General features: G+C 35.6%; 2 protein-coding genes across 3 annotated transcripts; both read right to left on the minus strand.

Moving 5' to 3' along the window:
* Positions 1-4633: 4633 nt before the first annotated feature.
* LOC147534666 (proteasome subunit beta type-3) lies at positions 4634-8809 on the minus strand. Its single transcript, XM_086648298.1, has 7 exons — positions 8517-8809; positions 8210-8391; positions 8018-8125; positions 7297-7386; positions 5595-5679; positions 5263-5357; positions 4634-4942 (listed from the first exon to the last, which is right to left on the minus strand). The coding sequence occupies exons 1-7, from the start codon at positions 8520-8522 to the stop codon at positions 4894-4896; spliced, it is 615 nt and encodes a 204-aa protein (XP_086504424.1). The 5' UTR covers positions 8523-8809; the 3' UTR covers positions 4634-4893.
* A 1230-nt stretch (positions 8810-10039) lies between these two features.
* LOC147534667 (uncharacterized) lies at positions 10040-14077 on the minus strand. 2 transcript variants are annotated; one of them, XR_015227528.1, is made up of 3 exons: positions 13774-14051; positions 11043-12323; positions 10040-10990 (listed from the first exon to the last, which is right to left on the minus strand). XR_015227528.1 is itself a non-coding variant. In XM_086647397.1 (3 exons), exons 2-3 carry the CDS (start codon positions 12294-12296, stop codon positions 10410-10412), a joined length of 1392 nt encoding a protein of 463 aa, XP_086503523.1. In that variant the 5' UTR covers positions 12297-12323; positions 13774-14077; the 3' UTR covers positions 10040-10409. The 2 variants fall into 2 exon arrangements, 1 of the variants encoding a protein (XP_086503523.1); XM_086647397.1 differs by having other exon boundaries at positions 10040-10884; positions 11380-12323; positions 13774-14077.
* Between the last annotated feature and the right edge of the window lie 708 nt (positions 14078-14785).

A 14785-nucleotide genomic window follows, 5' to 3' on the forward strand; every position in this document is an offset into this window, starting at 1 on the left:
TTCTTCTCTGTTCATTCTGCATAAGAGACTGTCGGGAACTTTAGAATGTTCCGTAAACTATCCAAAGACGAGGGAACGGGCTAACGGATAAGAAACGTAAAAATGTACAGTATAGTTGAACAATAAAAACGAAAGTATAAGGAATGAAAATATACCGATTCATTAAGGGTGGTGATCTTGAGATACTTGATGGGTGGAGACTGAAGAATTAACGTTCTGGTTCACGAATGGACTCTTCATTTGACTGGGACGACATTTCTTCTCTGTTCATTCTGCATAAGAGAGTGTCGGGAACTTTAGAATGTTCTGTAAACTATCCAACGAAGAGGGAACGGGGTAACGGATAAGAAACGTGAAAATGTACGGTATAGTTGAACAATAAAAACGAAAGTATAAGGAATGAAAATATACCGATTCAAAGTTAACGTGTTAAGATTAGAGATATGCAATCCAACCTGCAAAAGTTAACTAAACGAAAGTACAGACATATTGCAAAACGGGAACTGAACAATGTACGGTAAACTTGGCCACTGTATATAAACATGTACAGAAAACTGACCAAGAACAAACACTATATAACTAAGTAGAAACTACAAAATGTACAACCAACTATAAAACAAAAAGGAAACTGTATACTGACTAGTAAATATACAGATTCATTAAGGGTGGTGTCTTGAAGTACTTGATTGGTGGGCAATGAACTAGTGTTACAGTAAATCATTAGTTTCGAAGGAGTTGTTCAAAGGATCCTAATATTCATCATTTTGGTGACCTCTGTTGGAAGTACATCCATCATCTTGAAATTATTTCATTCAATGCAAGTAGATGAGTTTAAATGTTTTTGTTTTTGTTTAAGGAGTATTCAGGGCATAAACATGAAAGGGACAGTCAAGCAAAACAAATATGAATGAAATGTAGTGTCTAACTGTTTGTCTTTAAAGAGCAGTGGAGCAAAAGAAACATTAAATGATAACATTGAAGGCTAAAAGATGAGATTTAAGAACATTAAAATGATAACATTAAATGATACCATTCAAGGCTAGAAGATGAGTTTAAATGCTTTTGTTTTTGTTTTTGTTTTTGTTTTTATTTTTGTTTTTGTTTTGGTTTAAGGAGTATTCATGGCAGAAGATGAGTGAGGCAAAACACTAGAGTTCCCTTCAAGCCAGGAAGATGATGAACATTAAAATCACTAACCTGATGTGGAAGAACAGTAACAGTTGGTCTTTCAAAAGATGATGAGCTTCTGTCTATAAATAGAGCTAGAAACAGTTGATAGATTTTGAGCGGGACAGAAAATTTCAACCCAAAAATTTGGATGAAAAAATGGCGCCATTACAGGAGAGAGAACAGAGGATAGAGAGAGAAAGAAGAAAATAAAGGAGAGATTTGGGCGGGGAGATAAGGGAAGGAAATCAGATTAGAGAGGGAAGGAAATAAAATTTGAGATATTTTCTCCTCATTTAATGCTCCGGATTTGACAATTTCGGCTCATTAATTGCCATGTCAATCGGCCATTAAGGCAGGTAAGGGAGAAGCAGGCAGGGGCAAAACGGGAAGGGAATAACCCTTAGAAACAGGAATTATCAAATGGATCTGACATTTTGGACCTCTCCCGCAATTTGGACATGGGCTGGGGCGGAAGCTAATTTACCGGGCTAATTTTGGTCCTCTCCCTCAAAAATCCTTTAATGTATAGGTTTTTGTTCTCCAAATGAAATCTTCACTATATAAGCTCACTTTGTTTGAACCATTTACATGTATTCTCTCCAATACAGAGCCCAAGGTTCAAATTTTAATGTTTCCATAAAAGCTTACTGTTTTTGAGCTTTCTTTTTTCCTTTCTAAGCACAATGAGTATTAATTTTTGAGAAAAATCTTAGGCCATGTTTGGCTTGCAGGAATAGAATGTGAATTCTGGAAGTCACTTTCCCGTAACGTGATTCCAGGAAATCAGATTATCTTAGTTTAATGTTTGGTTTGACCAAGAATATGAACTCGATTGCTGATCGATTCCTAACTTGGTGTTTAGTTCGTACAAGAATAAGAATGTAAATTTTTGCAAAAGTATTGTTATATCAGTTTATTAAACTACAAAATTACACATCAACTTTGTTATATATTTTAAGTACTATTTAAAATTCTTACATATGAATTAGTAACGATATACACCATTTTAAATACTATTTAAAATTTTATTTAGACTAAATAAAGGTCTTAGTAAACATTTTGTCTAAAATAAAATTCTATTTTGACATGAACAGAACTTTCTGCTACCGTTTAATGATTTTGATGATAGACGTAGGATAACTCTCGGCATCAAAATCCATCAAATTAGGGTGAACAAAATACAAAGCTCTTTCTCTCTCTTTTCGCTCCATCAGCTCATCGAAACCCCATTATGCCGAGAGATAAAAGAAATTAAATCTATAGAGATTAATTTCATCTTCCCATACTAAAGCTCTCGGCTAAACATTTTTTTTAAACGGTATGAAATCAATTAGAATGAATAGAGCACGAGAAAGAATGAAAGAAATTAGAGAAAATTACCTTTAAGCGAGCGAGAGAGATAGCTGCTATGGTGGTTGTTGAAATCCTAGGTTTCACATTTTTTTAGTTGTAATATTATATTTAAGATGATTTTAATATTCTATTAAAACTAATTTTGTCCATAAATATTAAAACAAATACTAAATTGGAGTGTGATCCAAGAATAGGATTCTCCTTCCTTGGGTTGCTATTTCCGCTTTAGGAGAAATTCCCACCCCTAAATTGGAGTGTGATTCCAAGAATCACATTTCATTCCTTTCACACTCATGCACCCCAAATATGACCTTGATGTAGTTTGAAAAAATAACCATCTATTGGTGATGGCTGATGTGGGACTAAATTGGAATTACAATCTTTCAACATAAAAATTAGAATTACAAAACTATTAATAAAATAGGTTAGTCAACAAAATTATCCCTATAATTATTTGTTCACATAAGATTTTCATTAAACCACATATTAGCCACTAAAATTTTCATATAACTATCACACATTTGGCTTCTTGTCCCTTGTCTTTTTACAATTCCTTTTAATGTGATTACGATTTCCGATTGAATTTCCCATGCTAAAATTGAGTGACAATTTCACAAGATGAAAAAAGGTATTTTTATCTTATCACTCATAAAGACTAAGAACAAAATTAAAGGTAAAAGGTAACAATTTTGGTCCCCATGTCACTATAAGAAATAATCTCAGCCCCTTCTTTCTGAACATATATAAGAATGATGAATCAAATGGTGGAATTTTTTTTTCTGGTTTGCTCCAATTTCTCAATCTAATTCCTCTTAATCATTGTCATCAATTTTCCTCTCTCCCCCAAAGGTATACATTGCATAGGAAGACTACATTATAGAAACTAGAAATGGTGAATAAGATACATATAAAAGAATGCATCAAGAAAATTATACCATACAGAAACTAGGCAACCATTCACTATAAATGTGTGAATTTAGATAAAGGCAATTAATGTGTGGGAGAGTTAGCTCCCCCGCGTGCGGGCGAACGCCAAGATTTCGTTTGGGCTTAAGGAGGGAGCAACATGTCAAGTTAAATGGATGTCTCGAACCCTTGAGGCCTTGACCTCTAAAGTGGAAGATTATACCTCTTACCACTCCAACCAATAATTGTTGACAGTTAGATGGATGTTGGTTTTACCTACATGAACATTGAGTCCTTCACGAGTCCTTGTGACAACTAATTCAAATTGTAATACAAAATCAAGAAAAGTTATGTTTATATTCACACAGTGATCTTAATTAAAAAGTTTCTTTAGCTGATATGACACTATTGATGTAAGGTCATTGTTTAGGGTTTAATAGTGACAGCACAGACACTCTAACTAGAGCATTAGTGATGACTCCCATGATTAAATAATGTTGCTAAGATTATCCATTCATGGCAAAAACAAAATTAATAAATGATATATATATTATATACACAAACATATACATAATATATTACCGGGTGAAAGGAGAACATTATTAACCGGGTTATGTCAGACAAATATTAACGGATCAGACGGGAAGTCGAGTAGTAATTCAAAACTCGATGCCGACCGTTTATTGTCGGTCGGGCTGAACATGCGAGTTTCAAGTATCCATGGGCTAATTTCAACAAAAAAGATTACCCATCGTCTCTAATGGACACATGCTGAGTTTTGGGTTCTCGGATTCTTTTTCCCAGCCCTAATTTATAGCATCAATCACCAAACTCCTCCCACAGATGAATATGCATTATACAAAAACTGCAAATGTGTTTTAACTATTCATATCCATTCTCATCTCGGCTCGTGGGATGCTTCATCCAGATGAGCATATGTAACCCCCCATACTCTGGTTGCCGAATAGTGTTTTATTATACAACTTCCAATAGATTACCTTGAAATATTAAAAAAAAACTTAAAATTTGAAACACAAACTGAAGGATCCTGATGATGGATGAAAACCCAAATTGTTTGGGACACAGAGAGAGAGCTCAGACGAGATGTAGAGAGAAATGAGAGTTTAAGAGAGCTAGAGGTGAAATGGATGGAGAGAGCTCATTGCTATTATTATAACTCTATCTAGGGTTTGGCAAGAAATACTTGGTGGATCGGCCGATTTGAACTCGTATTACTCGTATTAATATTAATACTTGTAACGAATCATAACAGTCCAACGGTATCTCTTTTAGGTGGATTAAAATCAAGCATCCTTTATCTGAATCAAACTAGAATAAACCTAAATATGTTCTTGTGTTGGTACAAACAATCAAACGGTAAAGGGTGCTGATAATAACTGTTTCTCGAATTGCTGTCAAGCGAAGAAGGTTGAAGTATATAGGAATGCTGCAAAGTCAGAAAGATCAGTCCATTCTCCCCTTCACGACCGATTCCCTCACTTCAGTTGGAGTTCTGCATTTTGACACGCCAGGTAACAGAAAATCTTCATTAACCGATATTAGAAGAAGAAATTAACGACTTGTGCAAGTGGTGTTCTATTCAGAAACCTATGGAATCGTCTAAATAACAGTAAAATGGAATGGTAACAGCACGTGGAATTATGATTCCAACATATAACCTTCAGCTCGTAACAACATTTGTAACGCTGTAAAGAACAGTCGTGACAAAGGTTCCTCCCTTTACTTTTTTCAAATCGTATGGCGACAAAAACAGTTAAGGCAGAAAAGTGGAGGTCCCTCTGGTGGGAAACAGTAAAGAGTATGAGTACTCACACAAGAAGGACATGTCCTCCCCAACCACTCAAACAATCACGATCTACTGATGCCTGCAATGCTTGTGAGATTGTTTCGAATAATTCTTCTGGTTCCTGTGTGACAGAAACAAGATAAATATGAATAATTGCAAATTGAAATTCTACTGATTGATGTCGGAAGAACAAGAAAATGAATTTTCAAGTACATGTTGCTTGACGACATTAAGGATTCAACAGGACGTGGAAGTAATGGCCCATTTCTTGGGGTTTCTATTGGGTAGATAGCTTAAACCTGATTATCTTTTACCCATTAAATAAGTATTTTCTATATAGTAAGTTTTCAGAAAGTACCATGTCAGGCTTGTACATGGATTCACATGCACCATATAGAGACTCGGAGGCTGTTCCTGCTACGACAAAATCTTTGGCCAGCTCCCTGTGTATAGGAAAGACGTCAAAAACAAGCTAATCAAACACAATGAAGAAGAGAAAGGTGTAAGTGTGATTTTACTTTTTAAATTAGCGAGTCCATGTGATTAAGAGAGGTTAGTCATAAATTTCTCTCTTCTTTGCCTGGTTAACCATCTTGGCTTCTTTCAATAAATAAAACAGATATTAACGAAAAAAAAAACTCAAGTGCTGTTCATGCTTCTCCACTACATGATATTTCATCCTAAACATAGATATAATACATGAGCGACCTTCCCAAATGTCGCTTATGTATGAGATTGCAAGATACTATTAATGGAACAAATTCAGTAAAATATACTATGAATAGAATATATACTATTACTACATTAAAATATATGAAATTGGAGCTACGCCTCTTTACCGGCTCAAGGCCCTGCATGGCATTGTCAAAGAAAACTGCATTGAGGTGGAAAAACGATTTCTTAAACAGTGCAGATACTTGCTTGTCCGACATACTTATGAGATTGAAACCAAGCAGATCCTAATCGTCAATACGACAAATCTTTTATCCAATTAAAGTTCTCAATTTTCTCATGTGTATATCTAAATATAGTACACTCGCATAAAATAAGATGAAGTAACAAAATTAATGAAGAAAGAAATGAAAAAGGGTTATCGACAGTTCACCAACTTGGTGTCAAAGCCGAGTTTCGAGTGACTCGTAAGTTACTCAAAATTCCAAGCACATGGTCTATAAGCGCAGTTCAAATATCCATATTAACTAATATCATCAATGCTAATAAGAATTCGATTCTCAGCCCTCTCTTCATCAGCTTTCTCACAATACGGCTACAAATATGATTAAAAAGTCTCTACCCCTTGCTACTTATGAAACTTTGGATTAATTGCAAAGAGGAAAATAATAGAAAGCTTGCTACAGAGTCTGGAGCTAAAACGTAAACGCTAAAGGTTAACATGGAATGTATCATTGCGTTCCAAAATCTTGGTAAGTTGAGTCTACCGCTTGCTCTTTCACAGATAACAATCATTAACACGGTGTTTGCTTTACTTTCCATCTACTCAAAAACCGACCAATATATGCATGTAGGGATAGGACAAAATTCAATATTTTGCGTGTGAAATAGAAAGATGACAATTAGCAAGTAAAGATCTATCTATCATAAAGTTTGTATTGAACCACATAGAATACGTTACCATAGTTCTCCTTATTACCGATTTTTCCACTGTGTATCACCTGTATTTTACTTTTAATAACAACATAATAAGCAACCTTCTCCTCTCTTCAAGTTCTTCCGTATCTTACTTTTTTTCTTTTGTTGAACTATTCAGTATCTTAATTAATATGATAAACTATTTTATCCACATAACATACGTTTTTTCTAAGATATCCACATAGAATATGTTACCGTATCATGGTGTTCGGAAAGAAAAAATAAAGACTTCTTAAGTTCACCAATTTGTAAAAAAAAACTGATACAGATGACAGAACAAATACAAATTAGTAGTGGTTACAATCTAGAGAACAAATGCTATAATAAACATTCTAGGTTAAAACTATGATATTAGATTTCCAAAAAAAATAATAATATATTAGACATGAAAATATAAAGGATTGACATACTTGGCACCAATTGAATCCATTGTGCAGATAAAGGGCTTATCATCGTCTCCTAAACCAGCAATAACAGGTTGAGTAAAGTATGGACCAAACCTACAAAAGCATAAAAACTTATTGCATTTGTACAACCTTCATTGCCGAAAGAAGAAGAGATTCTATATAAGCAAAGTAGCACAGGTTATATTAGAAACCTATGCAACTTTTATATTGGAAAACAGATCAATTTTGAAACTCATCAAGCTATATAGAAACAAAAGTAAATAATTATTTTGCAAATGAAAAGATGGTTTTACACGGTCTATAAGAATATTACCATCAAGGAGTAACACCTGATAAGATTTTGATGAATGCATTTCGAAATTTTGTACGATTCCTAGTTTCAAACCCAAAATTAAAACAGACCCAATCCTTGCCATGAGCTACAAATTCCCCCACTATTTGCTCCTTCAATAGTTTCTAGCCAAAATTCTAATGAAACACCCACATGATTGCCCCGCTCGTTCACTTCAGAACTCAAACGATTTTGAGAAAATTGATAGTAACAACTTACAAGTAAAGAAGTTCCAATCTATGTTGAACAAAATAGGTTCATCTTATTCTTCTAAATTTCATATTTTGATCATAATTCCTAGTTAAGCAAAAGTGTTCTGAAATGAGCTAAAGAGACATAAAAACAATAAAATTAAACCCTAATTTAGTTCACATTATGAATTAAAAAACAGACCTTTTCTCATATAGAATAGCTGAAACCAAACTAGCAAAAGTTTGAGGCTTCATATCTCTCTCTTCTCGAAGCTGATATAATTTGTGACGAAAAACAAGCCTCTGATATCTACAAATTAAACAAAATATTCACACATCAACCCAAAGCCCAAAATCAATAAACTAAAATTAAAGATCAGAGAGAAATTTTTACAGAGTTTGAGCATCAGTTGCTAATCCTGATAAACCAACATATAGTTTATCATGGATTTTGAAGATCCTCTGAAAATCAGTAGCTACAGTTTGAAGTTGAACACCTAAACGACGATCACTAGCAATGGCGAAACAGTTCTTACCCACCATAGCAACTAGGGCACTTCCATTGTACTCAAAGATCTATATTTAGAAAGAGAACACAGAATCAAAACAAGTTCTTTATTTGATTGGTAACCTAGAAAATCAATTTCGATATACTAAGTAGAAACTAGGGTTTTTTGTGTATGGTGATCAGAATGACTTACCGACATGGGAGCAGTGATGAAGGTGCAGAAGAAATAAATTTGGGCGTTTTTTTTTGAAGAAAGTAGGAAACCTTATTTTAACTTATATTTTTCTTCCCTGTCTTGCACAAAAAGAAATCTCAGATTCTCCATACTACTTTTTCTCCCGTCTATTGTTTTTCTTGCACCAAGAAATTGGGCGGGTACGGGGTCCATGAGCACTTGAAGCATCGGGTCGGACCGGACCGGACGGGTACTAAACTTGAATGACTATTAGGATAAGCGGGTTGACCGGACGGGCAATTTCGAAATACGACTTGCACATTACCCGCCCAAGCTCATTAAAAAGCTAGGGTAATTCGAGTATGGGCGGGCGGGTAGCAGGTAAACTCATGACTTGAAAAACTCACTTCTTCCTCTCCTTTATAAAGTCTCCAAACATCTTTCCTAATTCTAAAGAGACAATGTGAGATTAAAACTAGACGTTATTTGTGTTGTTTCTTTTAGAAATTTAATCTCACATTGAAAATTAATGAAGAGTTCTCATGAGATATAATATAAACTTATCCCACTCCTTGTTCTCTCAAAGCCAAACACTACTTCGGTAACCTATTAGGAATTCTCTTGCGTCAATGCAAAGCAATGCATTGCGTTCGTGTGATTGCCCTTAACATATTGTTTACCATCTCAACTAGACCTAGCAACATGGACTGTTGGGCTTCATTGAACCAAAAATTTGATGTAATTTGGTTGGTTATCAATTGGGTGACGTTTAGTGGGTGCGAGCGTGGGCGGGTGCACGGGTAACCCATGCTCGCCCACCAAAACTTGGCGGGTTGTGCCCGAGATAGGTGCGGGTGTCCATGGTCCTCATTGGGCTAGGGTGCCCGTGAATGGGTTTGAGCTCATGGACAAAATTCTCACGCCTACTTACACCCATTTTACACCGCCTTACAACTTTTGGAAAGGAAAATGACCTTCGCTGCGGCCTGACAGATTCTGGCGAATGTATGTGGCCGAGCAAGATTTAGAGAGATTTGTTTTCTAAATCTTGTCTAGTCATATGACCTGGCCAGATATTAGCCGTACTCGAATTAGAATTACTATATTATTCACCAATTCAGTCTACTAGTTCAGCCTACTAGTTAGACAAGTTAATATTTGAGTCATGCAATTCAAACAACCTAGATGGTAGGATTCTCAGGTCTTGTTTATTATCAAAGTATTTGAAGTTGCAGTTTTCAACAAAAAAAAAAAAGAAAAGGAAATTTTGAAGTTGCAACAAAAAAAAAGAATACAATTTTAGTTACTCAAGGACAGAAATAGTATGAAACTAAGACCTTATATCACTCTATAAATGTGAATGAATTTCTCAAAACGATAGATACAATAGCTGTGAATTTTATATGGAGCCAAAATGGTGTTTATGGAGCCAAAATGGTGTTCATTCCGAGATGTAGGTCGCGATCATCTAATGAGAGAGTGAATTTTTATACTAACGTTTAGTTCATACACATTGTTCTCTCTCTCAAACAGTTCAAAGCTTTCAGAGTAAGTAGTTGGTTAACATCGACCATAAATAAAGTAAATCAAGCATAATAAAACATACCCACAAGTCACAACAACAGAAGAGAGTGAAGAGAGATCTCTCAGTTTACCAGTATCTAACAACTCCCCAAATATACACCCATTTACATTTGTACATGAAAATACAAACTTAGAAAACCTTAATTTACAACAAACTTCCCGAATCTAAATCGTCCAAGTTAAAAACTTTACATAAACACTATCGGCATTTTCAGACTTCATACTAGAAAAGGGGATGTCTAGTTGATTGAGATTTGAGATCAAAACCCCATGAAATCCCGTGCCAGCAAGATAAAAAAAAACGGTGTTTCACAAGCCCATACCAGTCTAAAACATTGGTAGCAACCACCCCATTGTCCATCCGAGTAGCAATCCTGCGCCAACTAAACCCAATCCAACTGCGAAAGCAAAAGCATACTTACCAATATTGTATCTTGCTGGCCGTTTCCTCTTCTTTGGCTTTTGCTTACCCTGCTTTTCTTGCTTTCCGCTGTTTGGCATCCATGGCAGGACCGAAGGGAAATGGTCTTTGTTCTTGAGCTGAAGGCAAATGGTTTCTACCTGAAGCATTTGTAGCCATTGCTTGTATGCAAAGAGATGTGAAGCTTGTTTGAAGAAGAGTTTGAGGATGTGTTGTTTCTCGGTGTAAGCTTGTTGGGCCACTTCCTCAGCTTCTCTGGCCCGTGTTTGTGAATGACGGAGCGCTACCAAAATCTGGGCCTTGCTTGGTTCACTCTCAAAAGACTGTCGGCTTTCCGTCGAATCCTTGCTGAAGGTGTTGCTACTTTTCGTGCTACTATAACTGAAATGAATTAACTTTAATAAGCACGGAAGAAAGTAGGTAAACAGAGGAAACTTAAACTTATTCAACATCGATTGAAAAAAATTACTCTATAATTTCCTTTTTACTACTTAGCATTCGACAAACATGATTATCAATATATGTAAAAATTATTCAACTACTCAGATCGAACAAGATTGTTCTTCTGCTTCTTCTTCAACCTTCCGCAGTCAAGGTCTTACTTATTTTCCACGGCTACACGTAAACTTTCCAAAATTTAACCTACATCGCCACAATACCCATAGTCTATCCTGGTAAAGGTCTATGAGAAACCCACTTTGGTGGGCAGTAACATGTAATGTGGGTCTCTCCACTCCACTGACAAGACCACGTTTTGAACTTACCGTTTCAAAGAAAACGAGGACGTCTATATAAACTTCTTCCTTCAATCGAAGACAACTCAAAACGACAAAGTGGGACACCAAACGGAAAATAATATAGTAAAGAAAGAGATACCTGAATGGTTTGTCTAAACCATAGAGTGATTGCCCTTTTTCTGCAAAACCAGAAGTGGGACTGCCACTTCGCACATCATTTCTGGGCTTCGGATCCGAAGATGAGGAAAGAACATCACCTTGGTCCAATTTATCAAGACAACAAAATAAACCTCTCCTTATTTTTGTGCTTCGGGGAGGAGGAAGGTCACAGTTTTCAATATGATCTAGTGACTTTTGCGCAACCAAAGAAGCCAATTCATCTTTATCCACTTTTCGCCACCATGGTTCAGTCTTCTCACTTCCCACCCAATGAGATTCCAAGTCAAAAGTTTCTTTAGATAATAACTCGTCGATTGGGTCCAAGTCCATCAAATCGTCATCTTTGGACCAGTACTCCTTTGGATCCTTATGCTTAAGAGGTGTTTGTTTGTCATTCCGAGTTACAGCCTTCAATCCTCCAATTTTAAGATCCGGGTCATTTTTCAAGCAAGTTCTAGATACCCTCCAGCTCGGATCTAACGAAAGCCCGGTATTTTTCTTGATGCCTGTATAGGTTTTATTGTCTTCATTTATGGGTGGATCTCCAACATTTTTCAAGCTCACTTCCTCGGTTCTTAACAACTCCAGCTCAGCTTCCAAGGCATTTAACTGGTCATGGTTGAATTCCTTTTCGTTCCCGTAGTTAGGCTGTAGATGGAGCCACCATTTCGGGTCCAGTGAAGGATTGGAATTTGAGGAATTCCAGTTAACATGCATAAAACAAGCAGGGGAATGATCTGAGCCATTTGATGCATCGTCCTGTTTTGAATCAACATGAGGTTTCGACGATGAAGATGATGAACAGTAAGCTAATTTTGGTGCTCTCTTTGCATCTTCTTGAACCATGCAACGGTTAGCTGTTCGCTGCCAAGCAGCCCTTGCTTCTGCGGCTGCCATTATTTCCGCATTATTTAGTACATTTTACTGCAAGATAAATAGAATCTCAGGCTTAGGAAGCTTGAATACATTGAAGAATTTGTTCGAAATGTTTTATACTCGACAACCGAAAATTATTGTTGATTCCTGACAGAAAGCAAAAATCATCAAAACAATTCTCTTCTTTCTAAGGTTTAAAACTTAGATATCAGTAGTGTATAAATAGAAATGAGGAGCAATACTCTAATGAAAGGTAAGATAGGTTCAACAAAAGATGGTCTTTAAGCTTCAAGCAAGATTTGGCAAGGTATCATACGAGAAAATAATGGGAAATGAAAACAATTTATGAGGAGTCAGGTAGTAAGTTTTTTTTTTGACATGAACTAAGGATATCCGGATTCATGAAAACCTTTCTGAGTAATAGGAACAAAAGTCGAGTAGCCCATATCCAGACGATAAACAACTTAAGGAACATAATATTATGTTTTCTACCTAAGTAAGAACGAGGAATTCTACAGAGGGGAACTTGTTCATGGAAGTTACTCTAATATATGAAATGACTCGGACTAATCCGTATAAACTTGAAAATTGAACCTATGTAGCTCTCTAAAGCGAACTACTACTAGTCCGTCCCTGCATAGCATGATAGATGTTATTCATATATGACATTAGAACGTGCTCGAATGCATTATTTCATGGCTTTAAGATCTATATGCACTAATCTAGGTTCATAAACAAATAACCTTACAAGTTAAGTTTTTCATCCTGATTCTGCCCTATCCACAAACGGGCGAAGGAATAAAAGTTTATCGCAACTAGAACACGATGGCATGTAAACACCTGACTAATTATACGAAAAAAAAAATGAAATCAAAACCTAAATAGCAAAAGGGGCATAAGGAACTCGAACTATTATTATTACTATCACCACCTTGAAATAGTCTAATACTAAGTAGTAGAATAGAGAACTCATTCACAAAACCCCTCAACAACCTTAAGCAAAATCTCTTCAACTAAGAACCCACTTGATAAAATCCCTCAGAGTTACCACAGAAACCAAAAGATCACATCAAACAATCTGAAACTAACTAAAATAACATAACCCACTATGCAGAATCCTCCATTTTACTACAGAAAGCAATGATAATTACACAGTACAAACACCAAAAAAGAATCAGATCCAGAATCACACTAACTGGAAAAGTTAACCACTTACAAACTCAAATCAGCAATCATAATTATCAGTGAGTAAGAAAGTAAAACAGAAGACCCATCTCAGAAATCCCCCAAAAAATTACATCATAAGCAATACTAGTAGGAGTAATAAAGAGATGATTTATTATGGAGAACTAAACTAGGTCTCAATTTTGGGTCATTAGAGATGAAACCCAAGTATGTAAACTCAAAGATAACAGAGAAATTAGTTAGTACTAGAAACATGAATGAATTAATTGGAAAGGAAAGATTGAAATGATGAAGAAGAGAGAGGGGGATATACCGGTAAAACATTCTTGGATAAGTTTGGAGATGCTCTTAGATTTGAAGAAGATGATGAATGATATGGGCAGATGGGTCTGAATTTTGACTTACGCGTCAACTGGACTCATCATTCACGGTTGGGTTTTCATATCACAAAAAATCTACAGATGACAGAGAGAGATGGCGCAACTTTCATTCTTTTTATAATAATTATTGTTTTTGTTTCTTACCTTCTTGTTTTCTCTTTTCCAAAATTTATATTCATAACTTCTTTCACTTTTTTACTTTACCTTTTTTTTCATGATTCATTGATTTGCTATGGTAAGAATAACGGGCCGGTAATTATAAAGCCCAAAATTGGGTTGGAAATAGGAAATGGGCCCAATCTTAAAAATTAATTGAAAAAAAACCCACTTTGAGAAAATACACTAATAACCCTCCTTAAACAAAAACAGTCCAACCTATCCCAGTTAAGATTACCGTCCAAACCGGTCCACTCCCCTCAAGTCAGACATGGTGTTAAATAACCCAAAACTTTCTCTTTCTTCATTCACTTTCTTTCTTACCTGGAAACCATCTCTTCTTCTCTCTACATCATCTTCAACTTCTCTCTCTAGATTTCTCAACTTTTCATCTCCATCTCCAAATATTTTATAGCTTCAGTTAAGGGTGTTAAAACAAAATCTAAAGGTAAAACGACATCTTTAAAGGAGTTTTGGTTCAAAGAAAATTATCACCGGAAAAACACTAAACGTGGTGGCTCTTGAGAAATTTAGGTAAAATGATACCAATTAGGGTTTTTCGTTTAAAGGTGATTTTGTTAAAGAAATTTAGTGTTTTGTTGGGGGGAAACCTTGGTTTTGATGATATGTTTGATATTTTACACATATTTGGTTTCTAATTTGAGATATTTGTTTCTTGAATGTTTGAAAGCTGGAGATGGATATAAACATGTCCTGATCTTCAATTTCGATGTTTATATGCTTGTTTTTTTTATTGAGCCTTTGATTGTCCATAGTTATATTGGACAT

Source organism: Eschscholzia californica, unplaced genomic scaffold (assembly GCF_041429995.1).
Source record: "Eschscholzia californica isolate CP2 unplaced genomic scaffold, dmEscCali1.0.p SCAF_6, whole genome shotgun sequence".
NCBI classification, from domain to species: Eukaryota; Viridiplantae; Streptophyta; class Magnoliopsida; order Ranunculales; family Papaveraceae; genus Eschscholzia; species Eschscholzia californica.